Source organism: Dermochelys coriacea, chromosome 1, assembly GCF_009764565.3.
Source record: "Dermochelys coriacea isolate rDerCor1 chromosome 1, rDerCor1.pri.v4, whole genome shotgun sequence".
Lineage (NCBI taxonomy): Eukaryota > Metazoa > Chordata > Testudines > Dermochelyidae > Dermochelys > Dermochelys coriacea.
This window is the reverse complement of record NC_050068.2, coordinates 325,577,779-325,600,055: the sequence shown is the minus strand read 5'-3', so window position 1 is coordinate 325,600,055 and position 22,277 is coordinate 325,577,779. Positions and strand designations below refer to the sequence as shown.

General features: G+C 38.2%; 2 protein-coding genes across 3 annotated transcripts in view; one reads left to right on the top strand and one right to left on the bottom strand.

The window, feature by feature from the left end:
* The window catches only part of COG5 (component of oligomeric golgi complex 5), a 318,307-nt gene that overhangs the window by 250,192 nt on the left and 45,838 nt on the right, over positions 1-22,277 (bottom strand). The window lies entirely within an intron of this gene.
* Positions 5,190-11,319, top strand: GPR22 (G protein-coupled receptor 22). Of its 2 annotated transcripts, none has more exons than XM_043496956.1 (3): positions 5,190-5,614; positions 6,634-6,793; positions 9,713-11,319. In XM_043496956.1, exon 3 carries the CDS (start codon positions 9,737-9,739, stop codon positions 11,036-11,038), a length of 1,302 nt encoding a protein of 433 aa, XP_043352891.1. In that variant the 5' UTR covers positions 5,190-5,614; positions 6,634-6,793; positions 9,713-9,736; the 3' UTR covers positions 11,039-11,319. The 2 variants fall into 2 exon arrangements, with proteins under 2 accessions (XP_043352891.1, XP_038246483.1); XM_038390555.2 differs by having other exon boundaries at positions 6,634-7,704.

The window sequence follows — 22,277 nt, the reverse complement described above, 5'->3', positions numbered from 1 at the left end:
GTGACAGTGGACGAGAAGCTGGATATGAGTCAGCAGTGTGCCCTTGTTGCCAAGAAGGCCAATGGCATTTTGGGATGTATAAGTAGGGGCATAGCGAGCAGATCGAGGGACGTGATCGTTCCCCTCTATTCGACACTGGTGAGGCCTCATCTGGAGTACTGTGTCCAGTTTTGGGCCCCACACTACAAGAAGGATGTGGATAAATTGGAAAGAGTACAGCGAAGGGCAACAAAAATGATTAGGGGTCTAGAGCACATGACTTATGAGGAGAGGCTGAGGGAGCTGGGATTGTTTAGTCTGCAGAAGAGAAGAATGAGGGGGGATTTGATAGCTGCTTTCAACGACCTGAAAGGGGGTTTCAAAGAGGATGGCTCTAGACTGTTCTCAATGGTAGCAGATGACAGAACGAGGAGTAATGGTCTCAAGTTGCAATGGGGGAGGTTTAGATTGGATATTAGGAAAAACTTTTTCACTAAGAGGGTGGTGAAACACTGGAATGCGTTACCTAGGGAGGTGGTAGAATCTCCTTCCTTAGAGGTTTTTAAGGTCAGGCTTGACAAAGCCCTGGCTAGGATGATTTAACTGGGACTTGGTCCTGCTTTGAGCAGGGGGTTGGACTAGATGACCTTCTGGGGTCCCTTCCAACCCTGATATTCTATGATTCTATGATTCCTCCTCCATACTACCTGGGCTCCAGGGACAAGAGGGAGGGAGGACTGTAGCACAGGAAAACCAGTCTCTGTGTTCTCAATTCTAGTGCCAGGATCACAGCAGACTCCGGCAGCCAGGAAGAGCAACTGGAGGAAAAAAGTCTCTGCACCCCAGGATGGAGCAAGATCAGTGCAAATGGCATCTTCAGAGAATTTAGCTATCAACATTGACAATCTCATAGCTTTGCCCAATTTAGATGAATTTTCATGAGAAGAACAAAAATAGCACCCCTGACACCAGCACAGCCACTCTCTCCTCCCCACACAGTGCCAAATGTCAAGCCCTTTTTCCCCAGCAGGGAGGTATTAGAACTTCGTGGAACAGTTTAAAGATTTTTTTTTTAACAAGACAAATCAATTTATTTTTCTCTAATCTCATTCCTACAAATGGCTGAGCCATTTTAGCTGAAAAATTTTCCAAAAAAACTACACCTAAGGTAGACATCCAGCATAGGAAATTTTGCCCCAAAAACCTATCGTTTGGCAAAGCTATAAGCAACTGAAAACAGGTTCTTATAATGGAAAACTATCTATATCCAGCTCTGCCAACTCCATCTATAATGACTAGTAGAGAAAGTAAAGGTGCTTTTTTTTTTTTGCCCCCTCCTTTTTCTGCTCTACACTTTTTCAGGGGTGGTGTCATTCACTCACACAATTTCAATTACCATTTCTAAATTAATAGCTTGTAAATCTCTCCATCCACACACACCCGCCCGACTTCTCTTCATACAATATTACTTCTCCTCCCAGATCTCTCTGCAGAAAATTTAAATTAGCGCTGTCAAGCGATTAAAAAAAGATTAAAAATGATTTAAAAAATGAATCGCGATTAATCGCACTGTTAAACAATAGAATACCACTTAAACATTTTGATGTTTTCTACATTTTAAAATATGATTTTAATTACAAACACAGAACACCAAGTGTACAGTTCTCATTTTATATTTCTGATTACAAATAGTTGCACTGTAAACAAAAGAAATAGTATTTTTCAAGTACTGTAGTGCAATCTCCTTATCATGAAAGTTGAACTTACAAATGTAGAATTATGTACAAAAATAACTGCATTCAAAAATAAAACAATGTAAAACTTTAGAGCCTACAAGTCCACTCAGTCCTATTTCTTGTTCTACCAATCACGCAGACAAACAAGTTTGGTTTACATTTGCATGAGATAATGCTGCCTGCATCTTGTTCAAAATGTCACCTGAGAGCGAGAACAGATGTTTTCATGGTACGGTTGTAGCCCACGTCACAAGATATTTACATGCCAGATGCGCTAAAGATTCATATGTCCCTTCATGCTTTAACCACCATTCCAGAAGACATGTATCCATGCTGATAACAGGTTCTACTCAATAACAATCCAAAGCACTGCGAACCGATGCATGTTCATTTTCATCCTCTGAGTCAGATGCCACCAGCAGAAGGTTGATTTTATTTTTTGGTGGTTTGGGTACTGTAGTTTCCGCATCGGAATGTTCCTCTTTTAAGGCTTCTCAAAGCATGCTCAACACCGCGTCCCTCTCAAATTTTGGAACTCTTCAGATTCTTAAACCTTGAGCCTAGTATTGTAGCTATTTTTAGAAATCTAATATTGGTATCTTCGTTGCATTTTGTCAAATCTGCAGTGAAAGTGTTCTTAAAATGAACATGTGCTGAGTCATCACTAGAGAATACTATAACACGAATATATGGCAGAATGCAGGTAAAACAGAGCCAGAGACGTACAATTCTCCCCCAAGGGGTTCAGTCACAAATATAATTAACGCATTTTTTTTAACAAGCGTCATCAGCATGGAAGCATATCCTCTGGAATGATGAAGCACAAAATGGCTTACGAATGTTTAGCATATCTGGCAAATAAATACCTTGCAATGCCGGCTACAAAAGTCCCATGTTCACACCTGTTCACACTTTCAGGAGACATTGTAAATAAGAAGTAGGCAGCATTATCTCCCATAAATATAAACCAACTTGTCTGTCCTAGTGACTGGCTGAACAAGAAGTAGGACTGAGTGGACTTGTAGATTCTAAAGTTTTGTATTGTTTCATTTTTGAGTGCAGTTATATAACAAAAGACAGACATCTGTCAGTTGCACTTTCACAATAAAGAGACTGCACTACAATACCAGTATGAGGTGAACTGAAAAATACTATTTATTTTGTTTATCATTTTTACAGTGCAAATATCTGTAATAAAAATAATCTAAAGTGAGTAGTGTACACTTTGTATTGTGTGTTGTATTTGAAATCAATATATTTGAAAATGTCGAAAAACATCCAAAAATACTTAATAAATTTCAACTGGTATTTAGCATTCAGCAGTGAAGTGGGCTGTAGCCCACGAAAGCTTATGCTCTAATAAATTTGTTAGTCTCTAAGGTGCCACAAGTACTCCTGTTCTTCTTACTCTGATTAATTTTTTAAATCATGAATAATTTGAGTTAATTGTGAGAGTTAACTGTGATTAATCGACAGCCCTAATTTAAGCTTAATGTGATCAAAGCTGAACTCCTTATCTTCCCTCCTAACCTCTCTCTACTACTCCTAAGCTTTGTCACCACCACCACCATCCTCCGTCACTCAGGCCGTAACCTGGAGGTCATGTTGGACTCCTCCTCCTCCCTTGCCTCACACATCCAGACTACATCAAAATCCTGATGTTTCTGTCTCCATAACATCTAAAATCCATCTCTCCCCCCACCACCACCACCATTCCTACAGATAAAACTCCTCCATCCCCTCAACATCTTACATCTTTATCCAGCCTCTCCTGGAAGAGAGCTGAAATTGGAGTATTTACGGGAATTCATCTATTCAACTGAACAACATGTCCCCAACATACCCTGAACTCTACTGTAAGTGGAACAAGTACATCTCTTGCACATATTTTCTATGTAATTCACCTGCCCAAGAATCTGTTCTGTCATATGCAACTGTTCAAGAACAATGCTGCTGGAACTTGTGATCAGACTCTCATGGTCAACAAGGTCCAGAGAAGTCAGAAGGAGCTGGGGCAAAGTCACAGAAGATGCTGAGCAAAATCTCTGGATCCCACTGTGATCTTTGTCCACTTCAGTATTTTCTGAATGATCTTGCCCAGAGGAAAAGGTGGAAAAGTTCAAGTTACCTAAAGTGCCATAGATGTGACCACTTGAAAATTAGAAAATTGCATCAGCCTACAATGTATCAAAATAAATCAACACCACTGATGCTAATCTGAAACAAAATTAAATGCAAACATCTGAATTACACAAATGTATTTTTATATATGTACACAACAATAGTACGGTAATTTTACAAAAAAAAAATACAATTAAAATTGCTAAATGGATAAATCTGTTATGCAATAGCTGTATTTTAACATTTGATAATTTTTCCAACTTTTTCAAAAATTACATCTATAGACATTCAGAATCATTCAAAAACATTTTGATGTGGAACATTAATAGCAATACATAATTTTAGAGTAAAAAATTCCTAAATTATCTCTATTATCACAAGACAATATCCACTGATTATTATTTTGGGCTGCATATATTTAATTCACATCCTAAATTAATTTTAGGATTAGTCCTAATTTATGAAGACAAGGAACTAGGTTATTCTCCTCCTCATAGTACGGACAATGTTGCTAACATCCATACAAACAGAATAGAACAGAAAAATAAATTATAAATCTATATATTTAAAAAGTGAAGACTACATAAAACAAAATCCCAAAAGGGTAGATCTCAGGAACAGAGATAGAAAGAGTATGGAATGCAAGAAACAAAATATACACTGACAAAACATATGGTACATTTAGAAAAAATTAGTCAAACATTTTTAAACAGGTTAGTACTTCCCTAAATTTAATTTATGTTGTCAAACTGCATAACTGTACATGCACTGAGCACGGTAATGGGATCTGGAAAAATCACTCTTTAGATTATGAACTAAATTGGATTTTTACCCCCTCTTAATAAACAATATGAATATTCTATGAGCATTCTAATTCAGATAATCATGATGTGTATGTGGTGTCTACTTATCCTGAATATAATTTAATCAGATATAAAGACCTAAATGCTGACCTGCATATAAACATACTGGTTGAGTATGGTTCACAGAAAAGATGCAGCCGTTTTGTATCAGAGGTACTCCTAGAACAAAGAACCTCAGAGACAGGATATATAACAAGACATACTCAAACAAATTGCTAGAGGTTTTTAAAAGTAGTATATATCATCTAATTTTCCACCAGTGTTTTGTCATGTGGTACGCATCGTACAATCAACAAAAGTAGAGAGAAATGGTAAAAATAAAACATATATGCCTAATATATTCCAGAATTATGCACAATTCATTTATAAATTTAGCCTTTTTACAAAAGAATCCTTATATAAAACAGAAAAAAAATCACTCCCATATATATGAAGCACAGTTTAAGCCAAACATCACTGACCAATCAAAATTAGTGAATGCACTGCATCTCTCTGCAGTGAAGAGAAGCGACAAGGTAGGCTGTCATTCTGCAAAAGCTGTCCATAGTAAGCTTTCCTCTCTGAGAAGTATTGCTGTTCCTTTTTAGAAAGGCTAGATCTAAATGCTGTCTCTGGAGACAAGAAGCCTTCAGTATGTTAAATTACTTTCATTATGTATTTTCAGATGCTTATTGATTCTACAATAGGATGAGTGGGAGACTGCAGCAGCCTCTAAAGCAGCACTACATGTTGTATACATTAGCAGTATGCTGAAACAATGGCACAGCACAGGCACAAATTTTCATTAAGGTCATTTTTTGAAGAGATGCTTATGACCCTCTTTCCCCTGTACTCTGCTAACAAGTGAACAACATGAATCCCTCAAAACTGGAACTGCTTCATCTGCATCGAGAACTGATCAAATCCTTAGTAGAGGTAAGATATGTTCCTTATTATGATATTCAGCAAAAGCAGTGTTTAACAAACATATTTGAAGGAAAAAAGATGCCAGGTTCAACTTAAATTGAGAGCTTTTATCTTGTATTTCTTGCTTGACAATACTAATCTTTTTCATTAAAAAAGTACAATTGTTGAAAAGTGTTATTTTCTGAAGATACATTGTGGTATATTAAGAACTCTTTTGTTCATACAACGTAAAAACAGTGCAGCTTAAGCCATAACAGTACTGCTAAAAATCCTTAATGCAGTCAGAAGATTTTTCTCAACAGCATTTCCAAATATTGAGTCACATATGTTATGAATGTACTCAAGTACTCCTTGAAGGATCATAGATAGTCTGCATTTTCTGGTATACTTATTGCTTTTCGAAGGTTGAGTTACATGACTAATCTCTGACTTATTCATGGGGAAAAAATGTTAGTTTTTGCAACTACCTTTTGTGTGATCCTAAAAACATTTAAATAATCTACATACTTCACCCAATGGAAATATACTTGTAAAAATTTATTTGCATAACATTTTATATTCAAAGCAAGAAATTCAAGGCCATGTGCAAATTAAACAAATGTATTCCCCATGAAGCAACTGAGGCTCAGTTAAATTAGTCATACGAAGGCAAGAGGACACATAGTACGTGTAAGTTAGTTGCTCACAAGACCTGTAAAAATCATATTTTCTAGCTACATTTGTAGATACTATCTTTCTGCCCAGTAATTTTTATTTCAATTCTTGGCTTTTAACTCCACATTTAATGTTTGCAAAATATGTAACCCGTCCAATATATTTAATTTTAATAAGATGAAAAAGAGGGAAAGATTTTATTAGGAAATAGTGAAAATATTCTCACTGATTTTATATATCTTCTATAGGAGTCAATTTTAGAGATTCATTTTGATTTACACATATTGCATAATTTTAATCAAATGATACCATATCTTAACTGAAAAATTATTATTAGAAGCCCTATTTTTAACTTTTTTTCTTTTTCTCACAAGGGCATGCAGCATCTAATTCAGTTTTACTACTGACAATATGAAGAATGCAATTGACTGGACATCTTTCTAGCTGTCTGATCTACGAGCTGCAGGATGTACTTATAAAGTCTTAAGAAATGAAGGAATTAGAATAAAAGCATGGAACAGGTTCTATTTCTACGTAAGTGTTTAACACTTCAACAATATACATAGAAGATTAGCACATCTGCTCATATTTTCATGAAAAGAAGATCAATATAATGGTTTATTCCTAAAACAAAATGGTGAGCATATCTTAAAAAGGAATTTATAATTTAAAACCAGATTTATGGAAACTACTGATTCATGAAGAAACAATGAAACATGAATTTCCAAAAGGAGACTGTGCATACTTCATCAGCAAGCTAAACAAGGCTTTAAATCAAGCTTTTTCTACACTACATATTAAGTCGCTTATTTGTCATAATGACTAATGGATATTTTTTCTCTGAATTTTATGATCTGTTATGTATTCTCCTTTAATGAAAATAAACCAAATTAAGCAGTCCATGGTTTTCATCAAAGCACATGAACTGGAGTTTACAATGTAAAACAACTTATGTGACAAAGCCATCACTCTAAAGTAATGAGAAGTATTATAAAACCAAATGTGCAATTGTAACTAAAGGATGCCTAAATATATTTTTGAAGCCAGAAATTGGATGTGTCTGTTTTTATTTTCATTTATCCTGGAAAATAAAAATATACTGCCATGAGATACAAAGGGGGAAATAATTTAATGTCACTTAAAAGAAGTTTTGTTTTTATTGGTGGCTTTAAAAAGCAGAACAACCAACCAATATGCACTGGTCTGTAGAAATATTTCAGGAAATTAAGTCCTTTTGTTCAATCACAAAATCTTGCTGCTGAAGTGTTGGAACCAAAAAAAATTAAAAAAAGGAAAGGAAACATTCTGCAAGGGATGAAATAGAGCACAGCTACAACTCAGCTGCCAGGTGAAATGCATGTCAGAATTCTGTCAGTGACACCATATATCAATTTATGACAAGCTGCTACAGTGAGCTGAAAGGCCCTTGAGGCAACAGAAAACAGGTAGGTCAGAAGCTGCATGCATCCAACCTCTGTTTGACATTTACAGGGGAACAGAGCACTGTTCTTGAGATGTATTTTGTTAATTATTTTCCTATCTTGACATTTCTGCTTTTATTTAACTGTAAATCTATCTGATGTGACAAAGACCTGATGCTTAATCTGTTTGTTAGTAAAATCTGGCACATTTAAAATTTTCCATTTTCACAAGACTTCAGATAGCTTATTCTTACAGTTAAGACCATCACTTGTTTTAGTAGAACTCTAATCTTCTGGCTTTTATCAGTTCAAGTGAATTCAATTTATCAAGTAACACATTTGGAATTGTTTCCATAGTATGTCCATAGCTAAATAAGACTACATACACAGAGGAAATAATACTGTCTTGAAGCTATATATAAACTTTCTTCAGGTTGCATAAAGTGAAAGTTGAACAAAGCTTTAGAAATATTTCTTGTTTCATTGCACACCTGAGGCTCATTCAAATTTTTTGTTTTTAAAAAGGCATGTAATGTAACTCGACGCATACAAAGAACCTTCATTATAAAAAGTTTGCAATTAACAGAACTGAACTATTGTGGCTTCTCAGAATTGTAGATAAATGTATTTGCATATTACATCTAGAGTGTGCATAATTCATACTTGCATTAAAAAAAGCAGCTCATTTTTATTCTCTTTAGTGCCTTCCACTTACTGTATTTAGAGAAGAACAACGCTCTCCATTTAAATTAATCCTTATACCGAATATATTTTCATTTTCATTTTAAAAGTGCTCAAAATTTCAAGTACCACCACACTAAGAGAAAAAAAAATATTTCCTTCCTTAGTTTATTTTATTTATTAATTTTATATCCTGGTTAAGAACATAAATGGTACAGTGGCAGGCCTCTTAAGCAGACACTAAATTTCAATTTATTAGCATTTGTAAACCACAGAAGGCGTGGCCATAAGATAAAAAAAAAAGTCACACAGCAGTGATTAATGCTACATCACTGAGCCTTCTTGCCTCAAAACAGAGATAAATTTTCATTTCATGATGTAAAAAACAAACATAATACAAACAACCCTGTTGTCTCTGTCTCCTTAATTCCATCATCTAATTAGATTACAAATATAAATATGTTACTAAATACTCCTGATACGCCCAAGTCCATAAATCAAAGGGAGAGTATTTCACCAGTGTGGCTAATAGTTAAAGTATTTATATTTCCTGAAGTAAATATTTAAATCAGCATATGGAAATGCAATGCTTTGAAAATCTACTTCACTACATTTAAACTAGTCATCTATAATTTTGCAGTTGAAGTTATATATACAGTGACTTATAAAATGAAAATATACATGCACATATAAATATACATATACATGCATACACACACATATATAGATAATATATGTACACAGAAAATTCTGAAAGAAAATTTAATGTATAAACATTTTAAAGTTTTATAAAATTTCAGTGAACTCTGGAATTGAAAATCTTCTGTTAATCACATTTTTACAAAAAAAGTTTTCAAAAGAAGGAGGTAAACAAACCTATAGAAGAGAAGATCTGTTAAGTGATATTTCAATGGTTTACAAGCAACTCCCCTCCATTCTTCTGACCCAGTTTTTCCTAAAAAGGTTTTTTAACATTACTTTATATATGCTAAGTTTTAAATACACATATGGACATTTTTTTAAAATGGCCCTAGACATGATAAAAACACAATGTACTAATATAGCTTGTTCTACCACACGTGTCCTTTGTAAGAGCCATATCATAAACAAGGCCTTGTCTCTGTAAACAAAGGCTTTTAACAAGTTTTTTGGGGTTTTTTTTACAATCATATTTTCTTTTAAAAGCGGGTGTTGTGCTAGATCCTCAGATTCATAGCCCAAATCATGCACAATTCTAAATATATAATTGATTAGATTTTGATAGAATGAAATACCTGTTTTTCTGTATTTATCTAAAGTGATTTTAAAAGTGTCAGAATCAAACACAAAACTATTTTCTCTTATCTTTTAGGACAAAAACAACTGCAACAAAAGAATGTGCTTCTCTCCTATTCCGGAAGTCAACATGCAGTCTGAATCTAACATTACAGTTCAAGATGCCATTGATGACATCAACACCAATATGTACCGAGCACTGTCATATCCATTAAGCTTTCAAGTTTCTCTCACTGGATTTCTGATGTTAGAGATTGTGTTGGGACTTGGCAGCAACCTCACCGTGTTGGTACTTTACTGCATGAAATCCAACTTAATCAATTCTGTCAGTAACATTATTACAATGAACCTTCACGTACTTGATGTAATAATTTGTGTGGGATGTATTCCTCTAACTATAGTTATCCTCCTGCTTTCACTGGAGAGTAACAGTGCTCTAATTTGCTGTTTCCATGAAGCTTGTGTTTCTTTTGCAAGTGTTTCAACTGCAATCAACGTTTTTGCTATCACTTTGGACCGATATGATATCTCTGTAAAACCTGCAAATCGAATTCTGACATTGGGAAGGGCTGTGATGTTAATGACATCAATATGGATTGTCTCTCTTTTCTCCTTCCTGATTCCCTTCATTGAAGTCAATTTTTTCAGTCTTCAAAGTGCAAGTACTTGGGAAAATAAGACTCTTTTGTGTGTCAGTGTAAACGAATACCACACTGAACTGGGAATGTACTATCATCTCCTAGTACAAATTCCAATTTTTTTCTTCACTGTTATAGTAATGCTAATTACATACACCAAAATACTCCAGGCTCTTAATATTCGAATAGGTACAAGATTTACAACAGGGCAAAAGAAAAAAGCCAGAAAGAAAAAGACTATTTCTTTGACTACACAACACGAGACTACTGATGTGTCACAAAGCAGTGGCGGGAGAAATGTAGTCTTTGGCGTAAGGACTTCAGTTTCAGTAATAATTGCCCTACGGCGAGCTGTAAAACGACATCGTGAACGACGGGAAAGACAAAAGAGAGTCTTCAGAATGTCCCTGTTGATTATTTCAACGTTTCTTCTCTGCTGGACACCCATTTCTGTTTTAAATACTACAATTTTATGTCTGGGCCCAAGTGACCTTTTGGTAAAGCTGAGATTATGTTTTCTAGTTATGGCATACGGAACAACCATATTTCACCCTCTACTTTATGCATTCACTAGGCAAAAATTTCAGAAGGTCCTGAAAAGTAAAATGAAAAAACGAGTCGTTTCAATAGTGGAAGCAGATCCCATGCCGAATAATGCTGTAATACATAACTCATGGATGGAACCTAAAAGGAACAAACAGATTAATTTTGAAGACAATGAAGTAAGGCAGAAATGTTTAGTACCTCAGGTTGTCACTGACTAGATTTCAGTAAAGTATTCACCAAATCATCCAAGAGGAAATATATGAACAAACTGTAGAAAATACTGCCAAATAAGGGAAACTTTTTAAATATTGGCTAGACTGTACATTTTCAGTATACAATATAGATTAGGCCTTGTATATTCAATTTCTTCATTACTTAATATACATGTTGCATGGCAGTTTGTTAGAGTAATATCGTGTATATTTGTCAAAAGATATTAATGTAAGTCATATTTTCTAAAAAATAAATAGCCTTAAAGCAGTGTACACTTTTAAAAACATTTGTATGCCTGATTCTCTGTAAATATAAAAATATTTTAAATAAGCCTTCCACTCCAGAAATACTTCATTTTCCCAACAACATGTGATCTTAACAACTTGTACGATATAATATTTTAATTCTTATCTGTGGGCTCTGTTCTTCAGAAATAATCTGCAGTTTTGTGACACTGAAATCTGGAGATTTTGACTCCACGTTCAGACGACCTATTCATCTAGCCTGTAATGGCTCTGTGTGTACAATTGAAGCACATCCCTCAATTAACAAGGACCAAAACTATTCAATTTTGGCAGTGGAAGCAATATTTTCAAGTTCAAGTTAGTTCTGAAACGGAAGAATAATTTTTAATGCAAAAAAGTTCTTATGTATATAAAATTTGTTTTTCTTTGTTTCCATATAATAATCCACACTTTTTTTTTTTTTTAAAATAATCCCACTCCCACCTCTCCTTCCACTGAAGGAAAGAAGATTAATTCCTGGAGAAAAGTGGAAGTAAAATGCAGAGAAATGGGGGAAATCCTGTGTTCCAAGGTTTCCCAATAAATAAATCAATAATAGTTTATACAGAATTTGTTAGTCTGTTAAGCTCTAAAGATTGATGTGATTTATTAGCTGGCCCTCCAAAATGTGAGGATCTCCAGGGGAGTCGCTACATATACAGTTAAATGTCTCAATTAAGCAGGATAGCATACTTCTTTCTCTTCTCTAACTTTTCTAGTATCCTGTCTCTAGCATCCAGCGCTGTCCAGTTCTGATCACACAGTCACCTTGCCACACATCTATCAAAGACAGCTGCCCTCCAGCTGTGGTAATATTCCTGGATCTACTTTTACTGTCATTATGCACTTGTACAGTTCCATTTCTTCTCCCTCCCTTTTCTCAGTCATCTTCAATCATCTCTTCAACTAACATCCACATTTAAGAACCAATAAACTGATAGAAGATTTCATCATATCTGGCACCAAATGCAAAAGTTAAATATCATGCTAACCAGATTAGTATAGTTGAAGGCTATTTGCTATCCCAAGCTTTGAAGCTAGGTTTTTGGAAGGAATCGCGCCCATACACATCCCCTTGATTTGATAATGTGTCATAATTTTCAGCAGTTAACTTCAAATGTATTAAGGAAAAGAAAAATCTATTTTACTTTTATTGCAGTAGAATCCCTCTACTTGTGTGTGAATTGCTCCCATTAACATAAGAATAACTCCTAATAATGTGTTAATGCAAGTTCCATGCATAAAAGGCAGAATCCCCTCAACACAAGAGATTTTCTCTCTTGTAATATTGTGTATTTTCTTTTATCTAAAACTAACATGCATCTGGATGTATTCAGATGTACAGAGTAATATAAAAATCACTAAAAATCTGGCTTTAAAGAAATCCAAAGCTATTTTCTCTCTAATTCGTATCCTATCATACTTGCGTTGAGAGAGCATAACTTCTTTGAGCAAAGCCCTGATGCAGTCAGCCCAAGAACCAGCATGGAGACAGTTAGACATCCATCCTCTTGCTCCTTAGAGATCAACCACTTACCATGGATAGAACTTTATCTAGGGAGGTTCCTTACATGAACTTTTCACATTTGATTGAAAAATATTTGAACAGCTTTGGTATAAAGCTGCCACTCACTGTACTGGGCTATACCCACTTAAAGGCCAAAGTTTCATCCAAAGTCATTACTTATCTGTCACCTAGAATGACAAGTAAAATTCTAGCTCTTATCCAAAAATAAATGCAATAGCTCAGATTTTATGTACACCTATAGAGCCAAAGAAAGTTGTACAAATATTTCAAAATGCCTCTTTTTAATCTTCTGGAAGAAAACTATCATTTTAAAGTCACAATGTTCCTTCTTTTTTCAGAATATTACATCTTTCCACTCCTGCTACATCTACATGTACACTCAAATATATGAAAGGGAGGGAAGGGGACACTATTAAAATGTTAATATCACCACATAGTTTCTTACACTCAAATAAGATATTTTTAAATAATGTATTTTAAAAACCTGCAGTCATCTGAATATAAAAATAAGCCTGTAATACCCCACATACATATGGTGGAGTTAAAACAGTTATAAGAAAAGTTTTCACTTTCAAACTTATAAAGGGTTATTGACACTTTCAGAGTGCACTCTCTTTTTTTAAAAGCTCAAATACCTTAGAGCTCAATCATAAAGTCAGCATCAATGAACCGGAAAATGTCTTGCCGATAATTTCCCTTTTTCTAGCAGCATCTCCCACAATTCTTGACATCTGGGCTGCTCTAGGCATTCTTGCAACTCATGGAGGCAGATTCGCATTTTGGTGCCACCCACTGGCCATGCCCCTTCTGCTTCCACTTGTGGCCAGATGAGTTATTCCAAAATTGTAAAAGCTTGTACAACAATATTAGTAACAAATACTTCAGAGGTAACTGACCAACTAAGTTCAATGGACCACAACAACAACAAAAAAGTCACAAGGTAAAGATCCCACTCAGCATCTGACCTTTTGGCTCTTGAGCTAGTTGGGTACAATTGTGGAAGATTCATAAAGAAATTATCAGTAAAAAAATTTCCCTTCTACAGCCCAGCATCTTCCACAGTTCTTGAAATTCTGGGAAGTTGAGAGCAATGAACAGATGTAGGGAAGGTTATAGAGAAGGTGGGAAGAAAAGGAAAACAGTATACCTTCTCATTTATAACACTTGTTCAAACGGCAAAAACCATTTCCCAATCACGGCCTGCACTAACTTCCTGCAATAAGACCCCTCTGCAGAAGGCAGGAAAATCTACCTTGTAGTGCTTAACCAGGTGGTCGTCTTACATGTTTCCACTATGGATACATTAGTTCTTTCTGCCCATGAAGTCACCAGGGATCACGCTGAGCATGCCCTGATGCTTTAAGGAACCGGAATCCCCAATGTCTTATATGCTTCTTCAATACATAGTCTAATTCACCTAGTAACACCTGGGTCCTTGGCATTTCCGGAGAAAGGATACCAACAGGGCACCCGATCTCTGAGTGGACACTGTACATCTGAATTAAAATTTTCAGGCCCTTCTAACATCTAAATCATGCCACTTCTCCTTGGTGGCCTGGGACAGAAAGAAGGGAAACCCACCTCTGGGGAAACATGGAGAAAAGAGTTCACCTCCAGGATATACAATTCTAGAGTTCTGAGCACCACCCTGTCCTCATGAAAAACACACAGAAAAGCTCCTGCATAGGAAGCACTGACAGCTCCAAAACTTGCATGGCAGATGTGATGGTCATCAGAAAGCAAGGCACTGATGTGAATGGTTCAAAGAGTGGTTCATCATGGCTCTCAGTACAAATGGCAGGTCCCACTTGGGAAAGAGAGGCCTGATTGTTGGTTTAGCTAATCAGACTGCTCTAAGGAATAAGGCTACATGGGGTGGGGTGGGATCGGGGGGGGGGGGGGGGTTACTCTGCCAGAGAACCCATGGATCCTGTGACCATCATGCTACAAAGGGCAGACACTGGACGTGCAATGGTACTAGGCTGGGAACCTCTGCCCAAGCCTTCTTGGAGAAATTTCAAGATTGTAGAAATCAAGGAATTATGGCTAATTTGCTTCATGTTCCTGGCACTAGCACAGAACTTGGGCCAGATAAAGGAGTATGCATTCAAGGTCAATACTCTTCTAGAATGCATTCTGATGACTTTGGAGGACAGACCCTACAACACTAGCACTTCCCTTTCAATAGCCAGGCTGTTAAATGCAGCTGGTTCCAATCCAGATGAAGAAGAGGACCTTGTAAGAGATGTCCTGTCTCTTTGGGAGCGGTACTGGAGATCCTATTTCAGCTCAATTAGGTCCAAAAACCAGGCTCTCCTTGGCCAATATGGGGTTACCAATATTACAGTCACCTGTTAGTTTTATTTTCTTGACTGCCTTCCCTAATGATAGGAAGATTGTAAACGCACAGAGGAGGTCCTGAGGCCATCAGTGTGATAGTGCATCTGTCCCCTTGGATTTGGGGTCCACCTCCCTGCTGAAGTAGTGTGGTCTCTCCACGTTCAAGTGGTTCATTAATAGATTGGTTGAGGGCAAGCCGAACAACTGGACAATTAACTCAAAAGCCTTCCTGATGCCGGCAACACTCAGTTGTTCATCTTGATCAGTCGGAGCAAGATCAGTAGGAGCTGCCCTGAGGGATAGATGAGCATGTGCTATCCAGTGCATGATTTCCATCACTTAGATGTGTAGCGCTGGAATTCTTTTTCCTCTTGGTTGTTCACATATGCAACCATGGTCATATTGTCTGACTGAATCAGAAAGTGCCTCCCCTCTAGCCTGGGCTGGAACCTTTGTAGCACCATCTTGACTGCTCTTAGTTCTAGATGATCAGTCCTTTCTGCCAGCTAACAGATGCTTGTTTTAGACCCCCAGTGTGCTTCCCAGCCCTCCAGGCTGGTAACAGTTTTGACAATTTGGAAGGCATAGAGGCTGACCACCATTTTAAAGGTGTTGATCACCTGTGCCGGAACCTTCACAGGTTTCAGAGAGTGGCTCCATATCTTTAAGATGAAACCTTGAAGGAGCCTGATGTGAGACTGTACCCATGGCATGATTCCTATACATGATACTATGAGGGGTCTAGTGGCTGAAAGCTTAGTGGTTTTAGTTTCAGGCCTCTTGCAGTTCCAAAACAATTTGAGGAAGTCTTGAATCTTTCTGGAACCTCTAAAGATGGATATATCCTTGCTATCAAGGTATCTGTGTCCACTCCTAAGCGAATTATTTTGGTGGATGGAATCAAAGAGCTTTCCTGGATACTGATAATAAAACCATGCACCTACAGGGAATTCAACATCAGAGACGTAGCTCTGTGTGCTGTTGCTGGGGATGGAGCTCTGATTAAAAGAGGTCATCCAGGAGGGGTAAAGGTCGATTCCCTGTAACCCAAGTCTGGCTTTAATTAGCACCAACACCACCTTTGTAAAGACCCACTGAGCTGAGGACAAGACAAACTGGAGTGCCCAGTACTGACAATGCTTTGCGCCACTAGCAACCCTCAGGAATCTGTAATGGCAGGGTCTGATAACTATGTGGAGATATGTATCCACCAGATCCACTGAAGTAATAAAGACACTGTAGAGATTTCTTTAATTTTCTTCATCCACTTGTTGAGCCTTCTGAGATCTAGAATGGCTGGATTCCCTCTGTACACTTCTGAATGATGATGAAGATGGAATAGAACACTGATCATTTTTCTTCTGAGGGGACACTCTCTATTACTGCCATATCCAGGAGATGAGATATCTCATTCTGGAATAGATTGCACTTTACAGGGTAATTCAAGATAGGAGACCAGATGAAGAACGGATGGGGTGGAGTCCGTAACTCAAGGGATGATCCCTGACTAACTAACTAACTAACTATCTCCCTCACTCATGGGTCCATGGTCAATGCAACCCATTCCTCCAAGAAATGGGAAATTGTGCCCCCTAGCTTCAGCTCCAGGCAGGGTTCAATGAAGTCTGTCATGCAGAGGCTTTGGGAGTGGCAGGGTTCGCTTGGGGCTTTCCTCCAGAGCTACAGTTCCACAGCTTTTCTCTGGAGACACTTTTGTCCTTTTGCTAGTATTTCTCTGAGGATGAAGGCCAAAAGGAGCACCTTTGTCTGAAGGCTGGTCTGTACTCTCTCTCAAAGGCATGATGTGGCACTGGGAGGGACTATTTAGATTTTGCAGTCTTGTCCACCACTATATTGTCTAGCTTCTCTCTGAAAAGCAGGGCTCCTGTAAATTTGGAAGAGCACAGTACTTGGTTGGTGTGGCTATCCACCTTCCACGGACAGATCCATAGGTCCTGCCTGGTCACTGAGCTGGAGGCCATGGCTTTGGCTGAGAATCTCATTGTATCCAGTGAGATATTAGCAACAATATGCTGTTGCCAAGGAAACCTTCTTTAACAAAGAGCTGAAGTCAGGCAATCTCTACCCACAAGGGCTTTGCGATCTTCCAGCTAGGAGAGAGCTATGACCTCGAAAAGCAAGTAAATGCTAGGAACACCTGAAGGGAGGCTGAGGAGTCCACAGTTTTTTTTTTTTTTTTGCCAGAGGCCTCCATTTTCGTATTCCCTGCGGTCCTTAGGATAGAACTCCCCTTCTGAGGGGATAACCGTATCTTCTGCCATGGATACTACGGCAGTGTCAACCTTCAGTATCTCAGTAAGCAGATCCTTTTGTTCCTAGAATTTATAGAACCTAAGATCATTTTTGTTAATGTGCTTGTCTTTCTCTGACTTATCCCTTCAACCCGGATTACTTCCTTGAAGGAGGAGCACAGGGGAAATCACAGCATCGAGGGAGGATTTTGAGGGGAGAAATTTGCTCTGAGGCTTACTCTCAGGAGTCTGTTCCGACTGAATCAGATTAGTAGATACAATCTTGTTGCAAATGACCTTGAAATTCTCAAAAGGAAAAACCTTTGTGGCTTCTTTCCCCAGTCCTGATCACAAATCAGAGCACAACAATTCACCACCTTCTGTGGAGGAAAAGGAGAAGATTCAGAGGACTCAGACCTCTTAGATCTATGATGATTTTTCCCCGTTTTAGCTTTTTTGTATTTTTAGCTTTTTTTTGCTAGCGTAGAGAACATATGAGCATCAGTACAGCCTTGGTGAGGCCTTCCCAAGGGCCTGAAGTCCTCTCATTAAAATCTTTTGAGTCCTTGCCTGCTGAGTCCCATTCCCTTAAGGAGGGTGGAGGGGAAATGTTTCCAGAGTCCTCCAAAACAAATTGGGAAGGAGGGGGTCTTATGAGCCCTGCTTCTTTTCCCAGGGCACTAAGGACCGAGTTTAAGACTTTTGGGAAGGGGGATTTGTGACCGCGCAAGTCTCTCCTCTGTTTTCCAAGAGCCCCTTGGGACTTGCCCCCAGAATCATCTAATTGTGATCCTGCTTGTCTTTAGAGCATCTCCCAGCTCTGCCCAGAGACTCCTGGTCTATTTTTCCCATGTTGGAGTCTCGGCTTCTCTGGTGGGTCAAAGATCCCACAGTCCTGTCCAACTCAGCCCCAGGATCCAACAGAGTTAGCGACAGAAGGCAGAGTTCAGGCTGGGCACAACTCACTGCCTGTTAAGCCTGGCAAGGCAGTCTCACAGCTAGAGCACCATTTGGATTTTATTTGGTGCTTTTTAGGCTGCTCTGCCATACCTAAAAAGGTGCATAAGATCCAGCAAGGAGGTGCTGCAGCAGAGGCTCTGGGTGGGTTCCAACCCACAACCAATAACTGACTTACGAGGTTGGGGGGGGAAGAGAGGGAGGGAGAAACCAGCTACGGAGGGAGAACCCAGCTCACCACTGCCCCAAAATTAGTAAAAAAGTGCCCACATGCCCCTTAGGCAGATGAAAGGCGGGAGCACAGAAACTGTTGTCCACACACTCCTGCGGAGGCAAATCATCTGGCCACAAGCAGGACCAGATGGCACATGTTTGCATAGTGGTGCCAAAACACTAATCTGCCTCCGTATGCTGCAAGAGTGAACAATGTAGCCCAGACATCAAGAACTGTGGAGGATGCGGGGCTGCAGTACAATACTTTATGGTATAAAGAAAGGGAGCATGGTCCAGTAGTTAGATCAAGGGACAAAGCAGGTCTACATTTAAATGCAGCTGAGCCGCTGTAGCACTTAAGCGAAGATACTCCTACACTGACAGAAGAGTGCCTCTCAGCATAGTTAATCTCCCTCCCCAAGATGTGGTAGCTATGTCGACGGGATAAGCTCTCCCATCAACATAGTGCTGTCTACACGGAGGGTTAGGTTGGTATAACTACCTCATTCGGGAGTGTGGACTTTTCACACCCCAAGCAACGTACTGATATCGATATAAGTCTGTAATGTAGATCTGGCCTTAGCATCAGAGCCATGTGTGTTCTGCTCCCATTTCTATTGCCAAATTTGCTGTGTGATTTCAAGCAAGTCATTTAAACTTCCTGTGTTTACATTTCCTCATCTGAAAAATGTGAGTAATGATACACAATGATGACTTTGATATCCTCACAAGAAAGACACTATACAAAGCTGCAAAGCATTATTAAGCATTTTACAGCCCTGTAAGTGTACATGCTTCTTTATAAAACATACCATAACACTCCACATTTTACACTCCCCTCACAAAAAGTCATTAGTGCAATTAAAATTCACCATCTTATCCTAAGGCAAGTAGGGTTAAAAAAGAAATAGAGAAAAAGTCTGAATCACGATAGGAAATACTGAAGTCTCTAGGAGAACTAGCTTAGCCTTTAAGAACTAGCCCATATTAAGACAATGACGGAGAAAATTACCATGTTATAAATATTTGATTTCAAGATGGCTAAAATACTGACTAATGAGCGGTCACTAAATGGTTGAACTTCTTAATTTTATTTACCTTCCCTCCCTGAATATTTAGGTAAACACGCACGCATGCACACAAAGAGAGAGAGAGAGAGAGAGGGAGACACACACACACACACGCACACTAAAACAAAAGTTCAACATTAACTTAGCAAGAAATTTAAATTTTAAATTATCTAATTTCTTGTAGATTACTTAAAAACAACATATTAAAGTGTAAAAATGGGATCCTGTATGAAGGCATTTTGCATGTGTACACATTTTAGAAGTTATTTTTAGCATATAGAGAGCATATCTGCCATCTAAATAGACAGAATCACTGTGCTCTGTCAGACATTAGTACAAAAAAATTTATTGAGATTTAGAATATATAAGGCACATATTTACCTGAACAGCTGGAATAGCTTTTTTGTTGTGAAGTAATGCATGTATCACAACATGATGAAAAATTTTAGACAACAATGTATTTGTCAGACAGCAGAACATTTGCATGGTTGAGTGTTCTCAGGTAAATATTTGTTTTCTGTGAACAAATCTCTCTATTTTTTTTTCCTTTACTTTAAAGACCTTATGGTTCTTTTTTAAAAAAAAATCATCTATTTTTAGGGGGAAAAAATATAATTTTCAACTCACCTTAAATTTAACAACTTACAAGAACACCCTAAACCTTATGGCTTTTTTCACCTTCTTGGGTTAAAAAAAATGGAACAAAATTAAAGTCAACAGTGGTGATACCGCACTGAGTAAATTTAACAACTTTAAAAAGTTTTAAGTCAATCCGAGGTCCATAAACCTGCCTCCCCTCTCACATTGGTTTAAATCCATTAAATTCAGTGGAATTATGCAAATGAGAGTGGAGAATCTGTCTCCATGTGTATAATCTACTTCCTTAAATCCTCATTTCACAGAGCTGCAATTTAAGAAAAAAAAACTGACCATGAAAGTTAACATTTGAAAGAAAAATAGTCATTTAAAATGTACTTTATTTTTAAAATGGATATGAGACATAACTGGAAATTTAGAATAGATCCGAGTCCAAAACTAATAGGTTGTGTATAAAGAAGGTGTACAGCAAGGGATGGGGCAGACAATCAGGGTGATGTCCACGGTAAGAATCATGCACAGGTTGCCATCATGGGAAACTTATCATAACAACTCTTTTGAGTAAGTTACTCTACCTGTAACCACCCCCAATAGCTTGAGCTCAATTTCTATCCTTTGGACCAGAATTCTAGAGTCCTTAGTTATCTCTTCCAGCTGCAGTTCAATGTATATGCCCCATTACAATTCACCATCATTAGGAGTACCAATTCAGCTCCTACCACCCACCATAAAAGCTATTGATCCCTCCCACCCTTGGCTTCCAATTCCCCTGCTCAGAATCACCATCTCTCCCTGTGCCACTCAGACTCCTCCTATCCACAATATCCCCACCCAAAAGCTCCCATCCCCACTGTCAATCCCTTCCATCAACAGTTCAGCACTTCTGTCTGCGATACCCTGCTCAGCAAATATACATGAGCAAGACTGCTCCCAGAGTAGAGATTTTAGGCTGTGCTCACATATTCTGTACGTACAGATGCACAGCACAAAAGATCTGTAAACTTTCATAATCACTACCCACAGAAGCTTAGTTCCTATTGAATAGGACCCTAAGGATTAAATTCATCTCAGCACAGAAAGCATGCTCAAGGCCCTCCAACCCACTTAGCACTACTTAAGCTCATGTTAAAGGTGTAAGACCTACTTGACCTCCGAAGTGGGATGAATTTCACCCAAAGAGTTGACCAGTAAGTCATCCTTTAGTTCCTACAACTACAATACCCACCTGCTGAAGTGAAGAAACAGATTGACAGAGCCAGAAGAGTACCCAGAAGTCACCTACTACAGGACAGGCCCAACAAAGAAAATAATAGAACGCCACTAGCCATCACCTTCAGCCCCCAACTAAAACCTCTCCAACGCATCATCAAGGATCTACAACCTATCCTGAAGGACGACCCATAACTCTCACAGATCTTGGGAGACAGGCCAGTCCTTGCTTACAGACAGCCCCCCAATCTGAAGCAAATACTCACCAGCAACCACACACCACACAACAGAACCACTAACCCAGGAACCTATCCTTGCAACAAAGTCCGTTGCCAACTCTGTCCACATATCTATTCAGGGGATACCATCATAGGGCCTAATCACATCAGCCACACTATCAGAGGCTCGTTCACCTGCGCATCTACCAATGTGATATATGCCATCATGTGCCAGCAATGCCCCTCTGCCATGTACATTGGTCAAAATGAACAGTTTCTACGTAAAAGAATGAATGGACACAAATCAGACGTCAAGAATTATAACATTCAAAAACCAGTTGGAAAACACTTCAATCTCTCTGGTCACTCGATCACAGACCTAAGAGTGGCTATCCTTCAACAAAAAAGCTTCAAAAACACACTCCAACGAGAGACTGCTGAATTGGAATTAATTTGCAAACTGGATACAATTAACTTAGGCTTGAATAGAGACTGGGAATAGATGAGTCATTACACAAAGTAAAACTATTTCCCAATGGTATTTCTCCCCTCCACCCCACCCCCCACCGTTCCTCT

Excerpts from the sequence above, each read along its gene's own strand:
- GPR22 (XM_043496956.1), top strand. The coding sequence starts at position 9,737 with ATGTGCTTCTCTCCTATTCCGGAAGTCAACATGCAGTCTGAATCTAAC.